Source organism: Sebastes fasciatus, chromosome 16 (genome assembly GCF_043250625.1).
Source record: "Sebastes fasciatus isolate fSebFas1 chromosome 16, fSebFas1.pri, whole genome shotgun sequence".
In the NCBI taxonomy this organism is placed as follows: Eukaryota; Metazoa; Chordata; class Actinopteri; order Perciformes; family Sebastidae; genus Sebastes; species Sebastes fasciatus.
The window spans coordinates 5,928,868-5,945,853 of record NC_133810.1 but is presented as its reverse complement, the minus strand read 5'-3'; the positions used below and the strand labels follow the sequence as shown (position 1 = coordinate 5,945,853).

General features: G+C 37.5%; 1 protein-coding gene and 1 long non-coding RNA gene across 9 annotated transcripts; both read left to right on the top strand.

The window, feature by feature from the left end:
• The first annotated feature begins 1,254 nt into the window (after positions 1-1,254).
• Positions 1,255-11,442, top strand: rcc1l (RCC1 like). Of its 2 annotated transcripts, none has more exons than XM_074609998.1 (12): positions 1,255-1,369; positions 2,958-3,246; positions 3,399-3,528; positions 3,881-4,009; positions 4,632-4,698; positions 5,230-5,281; positions 5,451-5,535; positions 5,861-6,042; positions 6,495-6,582; positions 7,396-7,569; positions 9,093-9,178; positions 10,215-11,442. In XM_074609998.1, exons 2-12 carry the CDS (start codon positions 2,959-2,961, stop codon positions 10,290-10,292), a joined length of 1,359 nt encoding a protein of 452 aa, XP_074466099.1. In that variant the 5' UTR covers positions 1,255-1,369; position 2,958; the 3' UTR covers positions 10,293-11,442. The 2 variants fall into 2 exon arrangements, with proteins under 2 accessions (XP_074466099.1, XP_074466100.1); XM_074609999.1 differs by having other exon boundaries at positions 1,348-1,506.
• Positions 11,443-15,884: 4,442 nt separating this feature from the next.
• On the top strand, positions 15,885-16,786 carry LOC141752249 (uncharacterized). 7 transcript variants are annotated; one of them, XR_012590193.1, is made up of 5 exons: positions 15,885-16,195; positions 16,226-16,389; positions 16,430-16,493; positions 16,534-16,565; positions 16,658-16,732. It is a non-coding gene; the product is annotated as an uncharacterized LOC141752249 (long non-coding RNA). The 7 variants fall into 7 exon arrangements; XR_012590194.1 differs by lacking the exon at positions 16,534-16,565 and having other exon boundaries at positions 16,226-16,317; positions 16,658-16,786; XR_012590190.1 differs by lacking the exon at positions 16,534-16,565 and having other exon boundaries at positions 16,658-16,786.
• The last annotated feature ends 200 nt before the right edge of the window (positions 16,787-16,986 follow it).

Here is a 16,986-nt window from a genome sequence, read left to right as displayed (position 1 = left end):
ATTATATATAATAATATTGTAAGAATAAGGTTATAGGTTTATGAGAAAAAAAGTCATAAAATTAAGAGAATAAAGTCAGAAGTTTTTAAAGTAGTAATTTTACGTGTTATTTTATTTTTTCTCTCAAAGTTATGACTTTATTCTCGTAATATTATGACTTTTTTCCCGTAAAGTTATGACTTTATTCTGGAAATCTCTGATTTTTTCCCCCTCAATGTGGTCCTTATACTCCATAGTACACTGTCTCATTGGCCCTCACTGCATTAGACTTATATACTATATACTTAGACTATAAACTGTGTTACCTGCATCACAATGCTCAAATGTTTTGTGGCTCCAAACAGATTATTTTAAATCTTTTTTTGCCTTTAAGGCAGGGGTCAGCAACCTTTACTATCAAAAGAGCCATTTTAGGAATAGTTCAACATTTAGATGAGAAGATCAATTAACCTCAGAGATTTCTTCCAATGTAACAGAGATGCAAATTTCAACAGACCTCACTGTGGACAGTTTAATTCCGACTCTTTCTGTACGTGATTTTCAGTGTTTAGAAATGTAAACATTCAACTAATTAAAATATAAAAATAAATGTTAACAACACAGACAGCATATTTGGGGAGATGAATATTAATTATTTGTGGTATTATTGTATTGTGGGACTTCTCTTCTCCCTATTTATTTAAAGGGTCAGTTCACCCAAATTACTATCAACGTTTTTTTTTGTAAGTTGTTTTCTTGTTGTTTTTATCCATCCAGATAGTTTAGCTTTTAGGTTTTGTAGGCTTGTAGATGATTTAATTTTTGATGTTCACAGCATTAAAAAAAAAACCCATTTAAAGGGACTATTTGTAATTTTCAGAAATGCTTTTTAACAGCGACACCTGTGGCCGTTTCTCTCTGCGGAGCCCTGTCACTTCACAAGACTGCAGCATTTATTTCTGCACAAATGTCCACTGTACAATCGTCAGATATTCTCAGAGTTAAACTAACTCTTCTGCAGTGTGTAGTGAGCGTGCATGCACGTCTAGAGGTGGAGCGACACAGCAAGAACGCGCGCGTTGTGTTAGTGAAGGCAAGCAGGCAGAGGAGCAGAGACTCCGGCCACATGCGAGCGCGCATATGCAAGCTTAAAAAGTTACAAACAAACTTTAAAATTAAAAAAAAAAAATCAGAATCAGTGCCCGAATTAACTGTTTGCCAATTTCATAAGACTATTTTTACAGTGGTATTAGTATTTTCAATCTGAATACTTTACAAATTACTATGTTACACACTTCCAGCTCAGTAGGTGGCGCAATTTCACAGGCAGTAAAACAAAACGGAAACCATAGAAGAAGAAAAGCTGTTTCCACCTCCGGGTTGGCTAAAGGTAAACAAACACGCGATAATGACATTGAAACATATAATGACTGTTTCAGCTGGTTAAACTCACTTTCTGTACATTACTAGTTAGTTCTTCAGCCAGTTAAACACCTTTTAATCCCCCGGTGTTCACCGGAAGACAAGGTAAGTTCACTCTAGCTCAGTTAGCTGCAAAAGCGGAGAGAAAACACGAGGCGAAACTCCGTTCACATTACTACTAATTTAATCCTCTCGTGAATATTGTGCAACTTCTATTTGTATTAAAACATGGATTATTATTTAAAATGAATGTTTATGAGCTGCTTTCTCATTCGGCATTAATCATATACGCCAAATTTTACTTATTTTAGGATAATTTGAACCTGTATTGGTCGTTTAAGCAGTTCGTAGGTGTCAATTTAAGCTTAACGTTAACGGGTGTCGCTGGTGGTGAGGTGGCTAAAAGGGGACATTTAATTAAAATACAGAGCTGCTCAATAGACAAGCATCAAGCCGAATTTGTCAGTAGACCCTGATCGTTCTTTAAAGTCATAAAAGTCTCCAGTATCATGTTTAATTTTCAAAAAAGACCATGGTAGCGTTATTTGTGTGAATAAGTGAACGAAGTTTGGCGCAGTTACATTTTTGTCTTGAACGGTTGCAGCTCATTGACGCTGCTTAATGTATGCAGGTTTTTAAGTGCCACTATTTTTTCAATGTTATATTATATGTAATGTTTTCTGCAAGATGCAGAGAGATGTAGATGTTTTCAATTTGTTTCACATTGATTTGTTTATTTGTTTTGCACAATTTAAGACTACACAACATAACAAAAATATAAATGAATAATATACAGCTTATCTGAAGCCTCCACCTAGAGACAGGATTAATATAAATAAATAATATGACTACATAATAGTGATAACAAATAATTAGAACAAGATATATATATATATATATATATAATAACAATAACAATACAGTAAATATATAAAAAAAAGACAAGTGTGTGTGTGTTGCGTGGAAGTGTATGGTTAGTGTTTGTGAGGAGGATATTGATTTAAATATCTATAAAGACTGCAACTTTATCTAATGAAAAACAACTGTAATAGTGTATAATGACAATTATTAGTAAATAGTAAAAAATAAAATAAAATAAAATAAATAAAAATAAAATTCTGATATATTTTAACTTAAATCATGAAAATAACCTCCCTCCATAAAATTAAATGTTTAAAGTGGGCTTCTCATGTCGTTACTACCAAACCAAGACCCCACACATTGTTAAACTATTACCTGTTGTTCATTACAGTTATGTAGTCTTGTCTTAAGATAAGATAAGATCAGACATTCCTTTATTAGTCCCGCAGTGGGGAAATTTGCAGTGTACAGCAGCAAAGAGGATAGTGCAAAAAACAAGATGCATCAGCTAACACAGTAAAAAATTAGCTAAACAAAGTGTAACAAAATATGAACCATTTAAATAGAAGGAAGTATAAAAAATAGGAGCAGTTTATACAGTATTGACAATAAACAGACTATTAACAAAATTGCACAAGTGGAAAATGATATTGCACAGTGAGAATGAATGAAATTCCACCTGTCTCTTTCTACAGGATGGCTCTCTCATGTGTGCAACGACTGGGCACTCGACACATGAGCACGGGGCTTCAGGTCTGTGGTTATGCGACACTCAGTAAAGCATCCAGACCCCAGGAGAAAACCAGCACCGGTCCAGTTTTTCAGTATGTCGGCCAGCACAAAAAGCCCAACCACAAAGTGTTTGTGTGGGGCTTCAGCTTCACCGGTGCTCTGGGTATCCCCAGCTTCGTGGTGCCGGACAGCGGCAGGAAGAGTCCCCGCAAATACCAGCTGACTCCTTATCGACTGGAGACCGCTGACCAGGTGAAATCAGCTTTATTGAGCTTCATGTGGAGCCTCACGGGTTCGGCTCTTAATATCCATACATGTCAGTGATTATTGTTAAACGTTTGATGCATATTAGAGTTTTATATTTTTTAAGACTGAACTGACTAGCTGTTCTTCTTCTGTGGTAGATCTCTTCTGCTGCTTGTGGTTACGGCTTCACTCTCATCGCCTCACGGACCAAAGATGTGATCAAGCTGTGGGGCATGGGCCTGAACAAGGACTCCCAGCTGGGCTTCCAACGCACGCAACACAGCCGCCGTAAGACAAAACCAGAAACACTGCTGCTTAACTTACGTCCACAAAGAATGATCACTAGCTCTGTGGAGCGTTTGAGTGTCTTTTAACACGCTATTTTGTGCTTTACGGTCCAGCAAAATAGCTCTACAAACCCTCCGTACACTACTTAAATATATATACTGTAATACTGTAATATAAAATGTCTCTTTAAGTCAGGAAGATGGAGACATCCTATTAGAGGTTTAAATTAAATGACTGCAGAAAATCAAATAAGAATGTTTTACAAGTTCAACCACATTACAACATGAATAATATGAGTGTAATATGTACTCGGTCTTACATCTCTACCTTTTCTGATGCCCTTTCTCTGTAGATAAGAGCTATGACTACGTGTTGGAGCCCTCCCCGGTGGCTCTGCCTCTCCTCGAGCCTCTAAAGACCAAAGTGGTTCAGGTTGCATGTGGCCGCGCTCACTCTCTGATCCTCACCGACCAGGAGGGAGGTAAGGAACTCACACTTCTGCACCAGCATGAAGCCAAACCCACAGTTAACTACCAGACACTGTTCAACATCAGGCTAAACTAAGTCACTAAAGGCTTTTTAGAGGAGACGTGGCAGCTTGTCACACTGTGTGTCCTTTTACCTCCTCCACCCTTTACATTCAGTAAATTAGCATACAGATGTGGTAATATGCATCATTTTAAGTTGAAGAAATCACAGTTTGTAGACTGGTTTGCTGCCCTACACAATGTATAACATTCTTTTTATTTTATGAATTCTATTAAAGTGAGTTTTCATCATGTTTTGGATATTTGCCAAATCAAAGATTGGCTCATTCCTGAGTGTTTGAGGTCTTATCATGATTTATCTGATATGTACTTTGCTGTTAGGCATTTAATTACCAGATTTCTGACTGTAGTTTGGCCTGACAAGAGGATGACGTGCAGTGACTCACCCACATTGTGATCTAGAGCTAGAATGATGAGATTTTGCAGGCTTGGCAGCTCGCATATGAGAATAAAAACTTTTGCATTTCACATAAATAGATAAAAGTTGGTTAGATATTGATACATTAAATATGGTGCTCAGTCTCTCGTCCCGTTTCTCTCTGTTTTCTCTAATAGTTTTCAGTATGGGCAACAATGCGTACGGCCAGTGTGGAAGGAGGATAGTTGAAGATGAAGTTTACAGGTGAGTCCTGAAGCACGTTGTTGCACGCACAAACACAGCTGCAAATATTTCAAGATCTATTTTGGCTAAGTCGGCTTGGAAAGGTACGGGTTAAGGTGACTCATCCTGTGCTCAGTAGAGCACTACATCCATTTCGTTTAGCATTTCATTACCTTAATGATGGATTTTGGCTGCTGTTTGTTTGCTCTTTTTAGACACTTCAGTATACTTTAGCACCAAGTCAGATACATTGGACCCAGCCTGCCTTATCACAGATATATATTCATATACTGTATAGGTATCGGTGTCCTGTATATTTAAGAAATTGCTGGACAGAAATGCTTTAATAATTAGATATGTTTGAGGTAAACACATTTCCAATGTTATTATTACTGATTAGAAATGATGACAAAAACTACGAAAATAAGACGCCGTACTTTACCTGTTAAAAAGAATAAGAACAAGCGGAAAGGCGAAAGAAAGTCTGAGAGAGAAGGATGCCGGTGTCCTTGAGTGATGGATCACTTATTTCTCTGTCTCATGTTCAAACAGCGGCAGTCACACCATTCACAAGATGGAAGGCTTCAGCAGCAGGGTCACCCAGGTGAGTGCAGCCTTTCAGCTCCTCTCATATCTCTGTTTTGTGCCTCCTCATCTCCTCCGTCCTTTTAGATGTACCTAACTCTGGTTTAGGGTTGGGGTTGCTTGTAGCTGTAAAGTCTTTTAACACCATGTTATCACTGTAGATTCATCTCTTTCTTTATGGTTTCCAGCTGGCGTGTGGACAGGATCACAGCCTTTTCCTCACCGAGACAGGGAAAGTGTTGGCATGTGGATGGGGTGCAGATGGACAGACGGGTCAGTGCTCTTCCTGTCAGCCCTCTTAACCTTGAGAGACAGATGAAAAATGTGTTTTCATCTCCACAGCAGCTTTTGTTTTCGCTACAGTGACGTTGAACAGTTAAATAAAATAACTACATTATATCAAAACGTTGTAAAACCACCTCAAACTACTTGTGCAGTATAATCTATGTCTTGGATTATTATATCTAAGGCTGTCAAAGTTAACGCGATAACGCGCGGATTAACTATAGACAATCATGCGATTAATCACGATTTAAATATTTCAATCCATTGACAGCCCTAGTTTTTAAAATATGTATCATTCGTCCTTGTCTTCCAGGTCTGGGACACCACAACGTCAGCTCCAGACCGGTGGAGGTGGGAGGGGATCTGGCCGGGGTGGAGGTGCAGCAGATCAGCACGTATGGAGACTGCAGCCTGGCTGTGTCCACAGACGGACAGCTGTACGGATGGGGCAACTCCGAATACCTGCAGCTGGCCTCGGTCACTGAGGCCACACAGGTGAGGAGGATACAACTACACAAAGACAGGAATACTACAGTAGAACGGCTTCATACCCTCTGACGTGTGTTGGTATCTGTACCGGGCCTCTGTGTGACTGCTCATGCGGCACAAAGAGTTGCTTGACGGCTCTGTTGGGTTCTGTTTCCACCCGTCAGTCACCTGTCAGGGCTGTCAAAAGGTCTTACCCATGCTGCTCTGCTCTCAGCAGCCACTAGTCAAACACACAAGATATGATGTTTGAACATTTTGAGCCATAAGCTCAAAGACAGGCCGAGAAAAAAATCAGTGGTGTCACATGTTCGTACCAAAGAAACATTTTAAATATGAGAAAACAGCCATATACTAGATGAATAATTGTATTTAGAAATGCAAGAGAGACCAGCAGCAAAGTTCTCCAAAAGCAACAGTTATTCACCGTCACTGAACTCTTGTTTATCTTCGTTCTTCAGATCAGCTCTCCTCGACGTCTTCCTCTGAACGGCTGTGGAAAGGTGGTCCAGGCAGCGTGTGGAGGCACGCAGGTCGCCGTTCTCAACGGTCAGTTCACACAAATACACACCTTAAAAACATGATTCAAATGTCAGAGCTGCAAATGAAAAGACAGATTGTTTTTAAAGTTATCGGCTGCATCAAGGAGATCTTAGAAATAAAAACACTTTTCTGACTTGATAGCTTAGTTAACAGTTTTTATAGTTTTACAGTTTTAGCTACAAAACTCTTCAGTTTGGTGTCAGAGGAGTGTCTCCATACACGGCCTCTTGGTGGCATCGCAGATCACCGTTTTTGGGTGCCTGGCTTTGACAGACTCTTGGGAAAGTGGCCTGTTTGTTAGACACTATGACAGGACTACCACCAGCTGTTTGTGGTAAAAGTCTGCTTAAGATACGAGCTGCAGCTTTTAGCCATTCAGACTTGATGGTGTGAGTCAACCAGCAGGCTAATTTCCATCTCTGCAGTCTTTTAATTAACTATTTTTAAGGGTTATTCTTATTAAAAAAAAACAGGGCTTGTATTTTTTGAAGTGTCTCAGAGATGAAAATCAGTCCTAACTGGACAAATATTCTCAGATTTACACATTTTTGGTCCTACTTTTAGACTAAGAAGTAAAGGCATTTTATCAACTTGCAGCATTTTTTGGGTTGATACCATTTGTTACACAGATTTGGTGCTAAATTTAACCATTTTTACCACTGGAGAGTCTTCTATCACAATATAGGTCATTTCATATCTCGATAACAATATATATCACAGTATATCTTATTGTATGGTAATTCAATAAATAAATACTCTATACTATAATAATTGCATCTGACCCTTTTTAAATATCTATTTGTGTCTGGATCTTTTCAGATAAAGGAGAGGTGTTTGTGTGGGGCTATGGCATTCTGGGAAAAGGCCCCAAACTCTCAGAATCCTCGACCCCGGAGATGATTCCCCACACGCTGTTTGGACGCTCCGAGTTCAACCCTTCAGTCGCCGTCACCAGGATCAGGTGTGGCCTCAACCATTTTGCTGCAGTGACAGGTAAGTTTGTTTTATCACTTTTAGAGGTCAGATCTCCACGTCGAGTCAGCATCACACCGTGAAATACAGGATTTACTGATGCTACTTTGAGATATCGGCTTTATTCTCCGGAGCCCATTTTTTGTTTCCGACAATGTGAAAAGATCGAAAGATAAAACTCATAAACGGCAAAGAGTCACTCTGTGTCATCCAGTCTGAAGTGCTAAAAGTGAAACACAAACGTCTGGGGAAGCAGTTTACTGTTGAGTCAGGTACTTTAGTCTGTTTATAGCACTGAATAGAAAAGTCTGCAGCGTTTCTTGTCTCCTCGACGACGAAAACATTGAAGGAAAAACCTTGTGGCCAGTTTTTATTAGTCAGACTCAAACTTTTAAACGAGTAAAATTTAAGATAGGAAGTATTTGTACCCTTGAACTGCCGTCTCCTAAAATCAGTGATTAGAAAGTAATTAATAATAAGTACAATTAATTGTACTTTTTGCACTACATTTAAATAGTCTGGCACATGATTTATTATTTATTTTGCATGTAAATAAATATTTTTTTATATTTTTATTCACAAAAAATATTTTATTTTATTTTATATAATGTAATTTATTAAGTTTTATCCCTTTACTTTTCATTATTCTTTTCCCTTTTGCTTTTGCTATTCCTTGAAGGGCAAAGCTGTCAATCAACTGGCTTTGGGCGGGCCTTCCTGCCCAGGTTGAATCGTCAATTCCTGCAGACATATACTCTATTTTAAATAAGAAATAGAAGAATAAATATATTAAAAAATATTATAAATAAACATATACAGAAATAAATGAATAAATACTTGTGAAAATAAATACATCTTTTAAAAATATATAATACATATATACAGAAATAAATGAATAAATACAATGGAAAATAAATAAATATTTTTAAAATATATACAAAAGTATAATTATAAATATATGTGAAAATAGATAAATAAAAAAAATATATACAGAAATAGATGAATAAAAACATGTGAAAATTAATGAAAAGGCTTATAATTATTCTTTTATATTTCATTATTTGTCTTAATATTTCCAAATTTATTTTCTTATTTCTTTTACAGATTTATTCTTTTTATGGCACTTCATATGACTCCATAGAGGGAAAAAAAAATAAGTTATTAGTTAATTACAGATTGGACCTTTTAAAGTTGTGAGATGAGTGAAGAGATTGTATTAATACACATCTGATTGTCTTTTTGTGTGTGACACACTTACTTTCCTATTGTTACTTAAAGAGATTGTATTGTTTAAATCTACTATATGTGGGATTATTGTGTTAAAACAAAGACAAGGAGTCTCAACATCAGCTCTTGTTTAGACAGCGTGGCTTTTTTTAGACATAGATATACTGGAATATTATTATTTTTTATTATATTCATGCATGTCTCAAAGATCATCCCGCTAAAAGCTCTGACTTGTTCCAGACTGCAGCTGCCCCTCTGTTGAGGCTCAGCAGGCGCTTAGCCTCACAGCATGCTGATGTTTGATGGTTGCATTGCAGATCGAGGCGAGCTCTTCGTTTGGGGGAAGAATGTCAGAGGTTGTTTGGGCATCGGGAAGAAAGACGACCAGTACTTCCCGTGGAGAGTAAGACTACACTGATTCAATATTAGTCATGCAAACAAAAGAGTCCACCATGCAGCTGTCGTACTGTGTAGTAGAGGAAGAAGAAGCACACCAAATTGTCTGACTTATTCGTTCTTTAAATCAAAATACAATGCACACACTGCACAGGACGGAATATCATGGTTTCTTCATACTAAAGACTTTTTTTCCAGCAGATTCTTATCATCCCAAGCCCAAAAGTCCTTGAAAGCTTGTCATCTGAACAAAATGTTGTTTGAAAAACAGCGGTATTTGTTAATTTACTTACGTGTTTCTGTATCAAAAAGAACATTTTCTTGGTAAAATGTGTGTGAAGGGTGTACAAATCTGTACTAACCTGCATGAGACCTCTGATATAAGTCTCACAGACTTACATTAACACGTCAACTGAAAACATTTTAACAGGATTTGAAGGACTGCTTATCGATGTTGCACAGTCTGCGATCCCTGGGTCACTGATAGATAACCTTTTTCCACTGTCAAGAGTTAGAAAGAAAATACATGATGCAGAAAGTCCAGAAAGTTTTCTAGTTTTCCAAGTTGTATAAACTTAGTTTGAGACTAGTCTTTAGGCCTTAGACTGGTCTTGGATTGTCAGGTTATAAACTAATCTAATTACAGTAAGCCTGTCTGTTGCATAAATATTAAGACTGACTTAATTTGAGGTAGGAAAGTCAGCCACCTCTCCACCTGGTTGAGGTGAGAGCTTTGTAGCTATGGCAACAATCTGTTAGAAGGCCAGTCAGCTGTTTATCCATGACTTTTAACTACTTTTAGCTAACTATGTCAACTGTTCACCCATTACTTTTAGTTAAGTATTTCCTTGGGAGCTTTTTGCAACAGGTAAAAGTTAAATAAAGTAAGTTATATTTAAGAAAAAGACAAGGTCTATTTTTATGCAACTGACCCCTGATGTTAATTAACTTGATTAATAAAACTGAGCTAAACCAATTAGTGATGAGAACAATCTATTCTTCCCCTCTAAGCCGTGTGTGTCTCTGTGTGATTTTTCCCTCAGGTGACCGTGCCTGGTCAAGTGGTGGACGTAGCGTGTGGCGTCGACCACATGGTGGCGCTGGCGAAGTCCCTCCTGTGAGCTCCTGTGTTCCTCCAGCAGTGGATGAAAAGGTTTGGATGTTTGGCTGACCCCCCCGCGGGCGCCTCAGGGAGCCGATCGGGGGCCGCGCTGGAGTCTTGAAGCCAGCTGCTCTCCACAGGAGACGCGGACCCTCGCGTCTCTCCGCCCGGCGGTGACGTCAAGCCGAGAGCAGAGCGGTAGATTCTGCAGCAAACTGTCACTGACACAGCTCACTGTACCCTACATGAAGGTCATCTGGGACTGATGTCAAAGGATAGTTTTGTTTTGTTACAACCAGACAATTAATCGATTTAAGACGAGCAAAACAGTAGAAAAATGTGAATAATTCTCTGGTTGCAGCTTCTCCAACGTGAAGATGTTCTGCTTTTCTCTGTTTAACTTGAATGTAACTTGAATATCTATGGTTTGGTTGGAGAAAACAAGACCTTTGAAGGAACCTGAGACACTATTTTCTGACATTTTATGGACTAAATGATGAATTGAAAAGATGAATTAATAATGAGAGTTGTAGCTGCAGCTCTGATTACAACTTGGGTTTTATTTCCAGTGTTTTTGCCATTTCAATCGTATAGTTTCTATAGGATAAGACCCAAGTTGTAATAAACCAGACAAGCTTCCCACAAGAAAACACAGTCAGCTTTCAGGTGCTATAAAATGTCATGTTTTCATTTGCCACTACACAAGAAAAAATAACTGAGAGAAATGTGTTCAGTGAATGAAGTCATTCACTCTTGTGGTTTTAGGATTGTCTAAAATGATTTGTTGTGGCACTCTGCAGGCCAATGAAACGTTTGTAAAACATTGTAAAAGCCAGTGACGGCAAAACAATCCGCAAAAAAATTATTATCTTGTTGCCAACTGCAAATAGAGGTAAAGGCACTCTGCCAGGGAGAAAACATGTTCAGGAATCAATTTTTACAACTGTGCGTGCATGTTGTGCATACAATGTTCTCCCAGTCTGGATGTTTTAGAGGATAAACACACTTTTCTCACAGTAAGTTAGTTTGATGGCATTAAATACACAACATGCAATGGAGACAATAACTTAATAAATATGTGAAAATATGGATTCATTTGAAAACCCACTTTGCATTGATTCTGTGATCAGTACACTTAGTAATGAGCATTAAAGAGCTGCTAATATGTGGTGAGGGCTGAGCATGTGATCTTGTGTTTTGCACGCTCTATGCACGGACTGATTAAATTTAGGAATTTGGCTCTTTGCATGCAAGAGTTCTGCATATTAAAAACTTCCAAAGCAATTCTAAAACACTAACTAATACCAATTATTATTATTATTATTAATTATTAATGCTGCAACATGGAGTCTTTTAATCAGCGCACACCCGGTCTGTTGATCATGCAAAAATGTGCAATTTGTCTGCAGACAAGCATACAATTCAACAATAATACATGAATGATGAATGAATATTTACTTGGATTTAAATGGAGCAGATCTGGAAATCAACAAACTTCTTCACTGTAACTTTCAAGAGATTATTAGAGTATAACCGGTTATCTCTTTAGATTGAAAATTGCAGCCATCTGAAGCTGATATTGACTGTAACCTTGAGTAATAATTAAGGGATATTAACCTGCTGACTGTAGTAGCTGAAGGATGGTTCATTCTTACAGTACAGTGAGTGTTTGGCTGTAGTCTGTTGTTGCAGAGCGCTCCCCGCTGAGTTCCTGCATTCTGGAGCCGTTCATCATTGTGACACCCCGAAGGCCCTCGGAGAGTTTGGAAATGTATTTATGACAAAACTACTGAGTGAGCATAAAACGTACAATCTGTGATCAATCTGTGAGGCGCTATGTGAGATCACACAGGGACGATTTGTAATACGAAACCTGGCTTCATGTATTTACAGTTTTCACCAGCTGTTCTGTCACATTTGAGAATGTGAGGTCACATGTTAGACATTTTTGGCAAACATATGCTTCAGGGTCATACTTATCTCACAGATGTGTCAGATGTGTAGACAAAAATGACAAATATTCCTGGTTTTTAAACATCTTTAAAAACTTATTCTGAGTTTACAAAATCCGCTCAGTCATTAATGATTTACCATCGGAAGAAGTAAAGTACGATGGTATTAGGGCTGTTGTAGGTAAAAAAAAATAAAAAATAGAAGACAATTAAGGAGCCGGGGGAAGGGGATCATATTCCGAGAAAAAACTCTGAGATTAATATCGTAAATTTATGAGAAAAAAAATTCTGATATACTCTGAGATTTAAGTGGCAAATTTCCAAGAAAAAAACTCACAAATTTTCAAGATTATAAAGCCATAAATTTAAGAGAAAAAACACAAATTTGTGAGACTATAAAACTCATAAATTTATGAGAAAAAACTCACAAATATGCAAGATTATAAAATTGTAAATTTACGAGAAAAAACACAAATTTGTGAGATTATAAAGTCAATTTAAGTGGAAAAACAAATTTGTGAAATTATAACTCATAAATTTATGAGAAAAAAACAAATTTGTGAGATTATAAAGTCATAAATTTAAAACAAAAAACACATTTGTGAGATTAAAAGCATAATTTACGAGAAAAAACTCACAAATTTGTGAGATTATAAAGTCAGAAATTTACGAGAAACAAATTAAAAAATATTTTTTGTTAAGGTAATAAAATAAAACGTACAACAGGTCTAACATGGGGTTAAAGTACAGTGCATACCAATGTCAGCATTATTTTCATAAAAACTTATCTTTCAGGACCGTCGCCTCGCTCAGAGGCCGTCCTCAGACGGTGGCTGGTGTTACGAGTTTTTTCCTCATAAATGTATGACTTTAGAATCTCTCAAATTTGTGTTTTTTTCTTGTAAATTCGGTGAGTGAGCCAAAACATTAAAGTTTTTGGCCACTTTCACATTGTTATTATAAAAAATATTAATTATAGCTGCTGTGAGTTAAAGTTTTAGTAAAGGGACTTTTGTTATTTGAACTGTCAAGGTTAATGAATGTGGACGTTACAAACGGCTGCACTTTTGGTTCCATATTTCAGGGAAATAAAATAAGCTTTAACACCCACAAATCCTGTAAGGTGACGCCAGTAAACCGTGTGCGATAGAGGGAAATGTGTTGTTGTTGATATCCAGCTTTGTCTGGGTGAAGTGCTGCTGACTCACTGCGGTTTATATCTCGCCGGTGAAGTTTTGATTTGTCGTGTCTGTGGGTGGAGATTTCCTACCAGCGACCTTGCAGCTCAACAACAGAAAGTGGTGCATTTCAATTAGCAGTGATGAGATGTTCTTCTGTTTGCAGCTCTACTTGAGTTTTGACTTGTTACTTTAATTGCAGTGAGTGGGAACTGAGAGGTAAGCAGGGGTGGAAAGAGTACGAGAATGTTTTGCACGAATAAAAGTACACTGCCTTGATCGGTTAGTATATTTGTGTTATTGTGTGACTTTGGTGAATCCAAACTAACCCTTTAAAACACCAAAGTCACACAATAACACAAACAAACTAACCGATCGAGGCAGCGGTAGACCAGCGACTCCCGTGTTCTGCAAGGTAAAATTACTGTTTTTGTCAATGGAGTCTGGTGGCTTTGGCGAGAGCACAGCTTCAGTTCCCCGCCGGAAACATAAACTGTAGTCTAGTATATACTTTAGGTAATACACTGAGTATCGATAAGTTACAACTCCACTTCAAAACACCCGAACTATCCCTTTAAGTGCAACTTTACTTGAGTATTTTAATTTTATGTTACTTAATACTTTCATCTCCACTACATTTATATGACAAATGGAGTTATGATGGAGTTTTGAGATTGAGATTTTACACATTTTTACAGGTACTCAAAAACAACTTTGTTACAGTAATGAGAGTAAATGTAATTAGTTACTTCCATCCCTGCAGGTAGAGCACAAGTCAGTGAGCTGCAGAGTTGAACTGTAAGGGATTATGTAAGAAGAAAGATGATCATGATGAGGGAAAACACTAACAGACCATGTCCTCTCCTTTAACCCTGCTCTGCAGAGAGGGCTTCTGCAGCTGGACCAGCCCTCCTCCTCCTCCTCCTCCTCATCCTCCTCCTCCTCATCCATCTGTGTGCTGAAGTGAGCTGAAGCAGAGAAAAAGGTGGCGTGTGGAGGCTACAAGGACCTGGCTGTTCTCTTCTTTGTTTACTCAGCTCAAATAATACAGACAACTGATATACCTGCAGTCCTCCCTGCTGTCGTCCATGTGCTGCAGGCTGAGTGGAGGATGGGAGTCACTGTGGGGAAGACAGCGACAGAAGGGCAGGTGTGTGTACTAAATGTGTCTTCACATTAAAATTTACATTATAATAACTACAGGTGTACAACCCCACTAGCGCCCCCCTAGAAGCTTCAGTTACACCTCACAATATGATGGAGATTTTGATAGATTTGGTCTTATATGCATTATAGAAAAGGTCCAGACATGACCTTTTGAACAGTTAGTGGTCTCCTAAATCTGTGATTCATCCTCAGGGGACCATGCATATCAAGTTGCAGTATTAAAAAGAAAAATCACATTTAAGGATGATAACATCTCTAGTAAGTTTTCCAAAATATACCTATATTTTTAAGCAGTATTTCCCCTGAAAGAAAAGACCAGTGCCGTTTTGTAAATGCTTATTGTCATGCTCGCAGCTCCGAGGGTTTTTAAAGTGTCTTTTTCACTTGTGGAAAACAAGTCCCTGTTGAATTGATGAAGTACTGATGTAACAGTCAACATCACTGCTGCCGTTTGTGCTCGGCAGGTTATTATAATCACAAGATGACATCCTTCACTTTTACAGTTTGTGTCCCTGCTGCATGTACTATTCTGTTCCCTTACCACATATTCAGTATTCCTCAATAGCTCATGATATTAATATTAAAATTAAATAAATCAAATTGCATTCTATTACTACTGCTACTATCTGTAGCATATAATCTTCCAATTTTTATGTCAAACATACTGATTAACAGTTAATCTTGAGGCGCTGACGACCACATTGGGCAGAGATGTCACCAGTTTATTGATTTAAAGTACACATTGGGAGCAAATAACAGTGAGAGGACAATCCCCGTTGTTAAGTAAAGAATGACACATTGGTGAAAACTGAACACGCAACAAGCTCCAAAAAAAAAAAAAAAACTTGTTTATTTTTTTTTTCCCACACAAAAAGCTCCAAAATGAAAAGCTTTCAACTTTGTTTTCTTTGAGATGGAATCAGAAGAAATGTCACCTTCCTCCTGTTTTAACACTGATAAATACAGGGTTTTCTACTAATCAAGTCTGATCAGAAGAAAGGTTGTTGTTAGGTGGTGTGAAATAAAAAAAAGAAAGAAAACATTATCACCAAATGCTTAAGACCAACAGAAACGTCCTCATCTGGACATGATCCTTCTACAGTAAATAGCCCTCCCCTGGTTTCACATCAGTACAGCAGGCCTGTGGGGGTGTGGACCTGCATTAAAGTGCAGACTGGGGGGCAGGAGAGGGGCAACTTCAACACCTACACATGGACACCACCGTGTGATCCATAGCTTATGTTTATGTCATTATTATTCTAGTACATTGTCAAAAGTGTCTCAGTAATTTATTACTATTGTAGATGATTTCCATCATTGCACGCTATCATCAGGTCTTATTGCGGGTTCACACTGTGAGCAACGTGATCCATGAAGTGACCACAAAACACAACATCCTTCCATCAGATATGCAGTTATTAATAGAGGAATAGTTTGAGCATTTAACTCCCCATAAAACTATGGGGAGTTAATCCTCTATTATCTCCGGATTAAACAAATGTACAGAATCGTTTTTAGTATTAGGGCCAGGCATAAGGGAAAAATTAGAGGATTTTTTTTTATTATTTTCCATTTCGAGAACTAAGTCGAATTGTTGAGAATGAAGTCGAAATTTCGAGAATAAGGTCGAATAAGGTAGAAATTTTGAGAATAAGGTTGAAATGTAGAAAATAATGTCGAAATGTCAAGAAAAAGGTCAAAATGTAGAAAATAATGTCAAAATGTAGAAAAAATTGTCGAGAATAAGGTTGAAATTTAGGAAATAATGTACAAATGTCGAAAATACGGTCAAAATGTAGAAAATAATGTCGAGAATAAGGTCAAAATCTAGAAAATAGGGTCGAAATGTCAAGAATAAGGTCAAAATGTAGAAAATAATGTCGAGAATAAGGTCAAAATGTAGAAAATAATGTCGAAAATAAGGTAAAAATGTAGAAAATAGGGTCGAAATGTCAAGAATAAGGTCAAAATGTAGAAAATAATGTCGAGAATAAGGTCAAAATGTCAAGAATAAGGTCAAAATGTAGAAAATAATGTTGAAATTTCGAGAATAAGGTACAAATGTACGGAATAGTTTTTGGTATTAGGGCCGGGCATAAGGGAAAACTACTAAGAAAAAAACTAAGTCGAAATGTCGAGAATAATAAAGTCGAAATGTCTAAATAATGTACAAATGTCGAGAATACTTCTTGAAAAAGTATTTGAATTATTAATCAAATATCAAAAGGGTCATTGATTAATTTCTCTAGATCAAGTAATCAATTAATAAACTAGTCTGACTCTGAAGGCGTTCATTAATCAATGCTCCATAAATTGTGCTGCTGGCCGAATAATTCTTTAAAATTATAAAAAACTAAATCTGCTAATTGTGAGTGACCCATCAACCAGGCTGCTCACAGCGTGAATGCATATTACT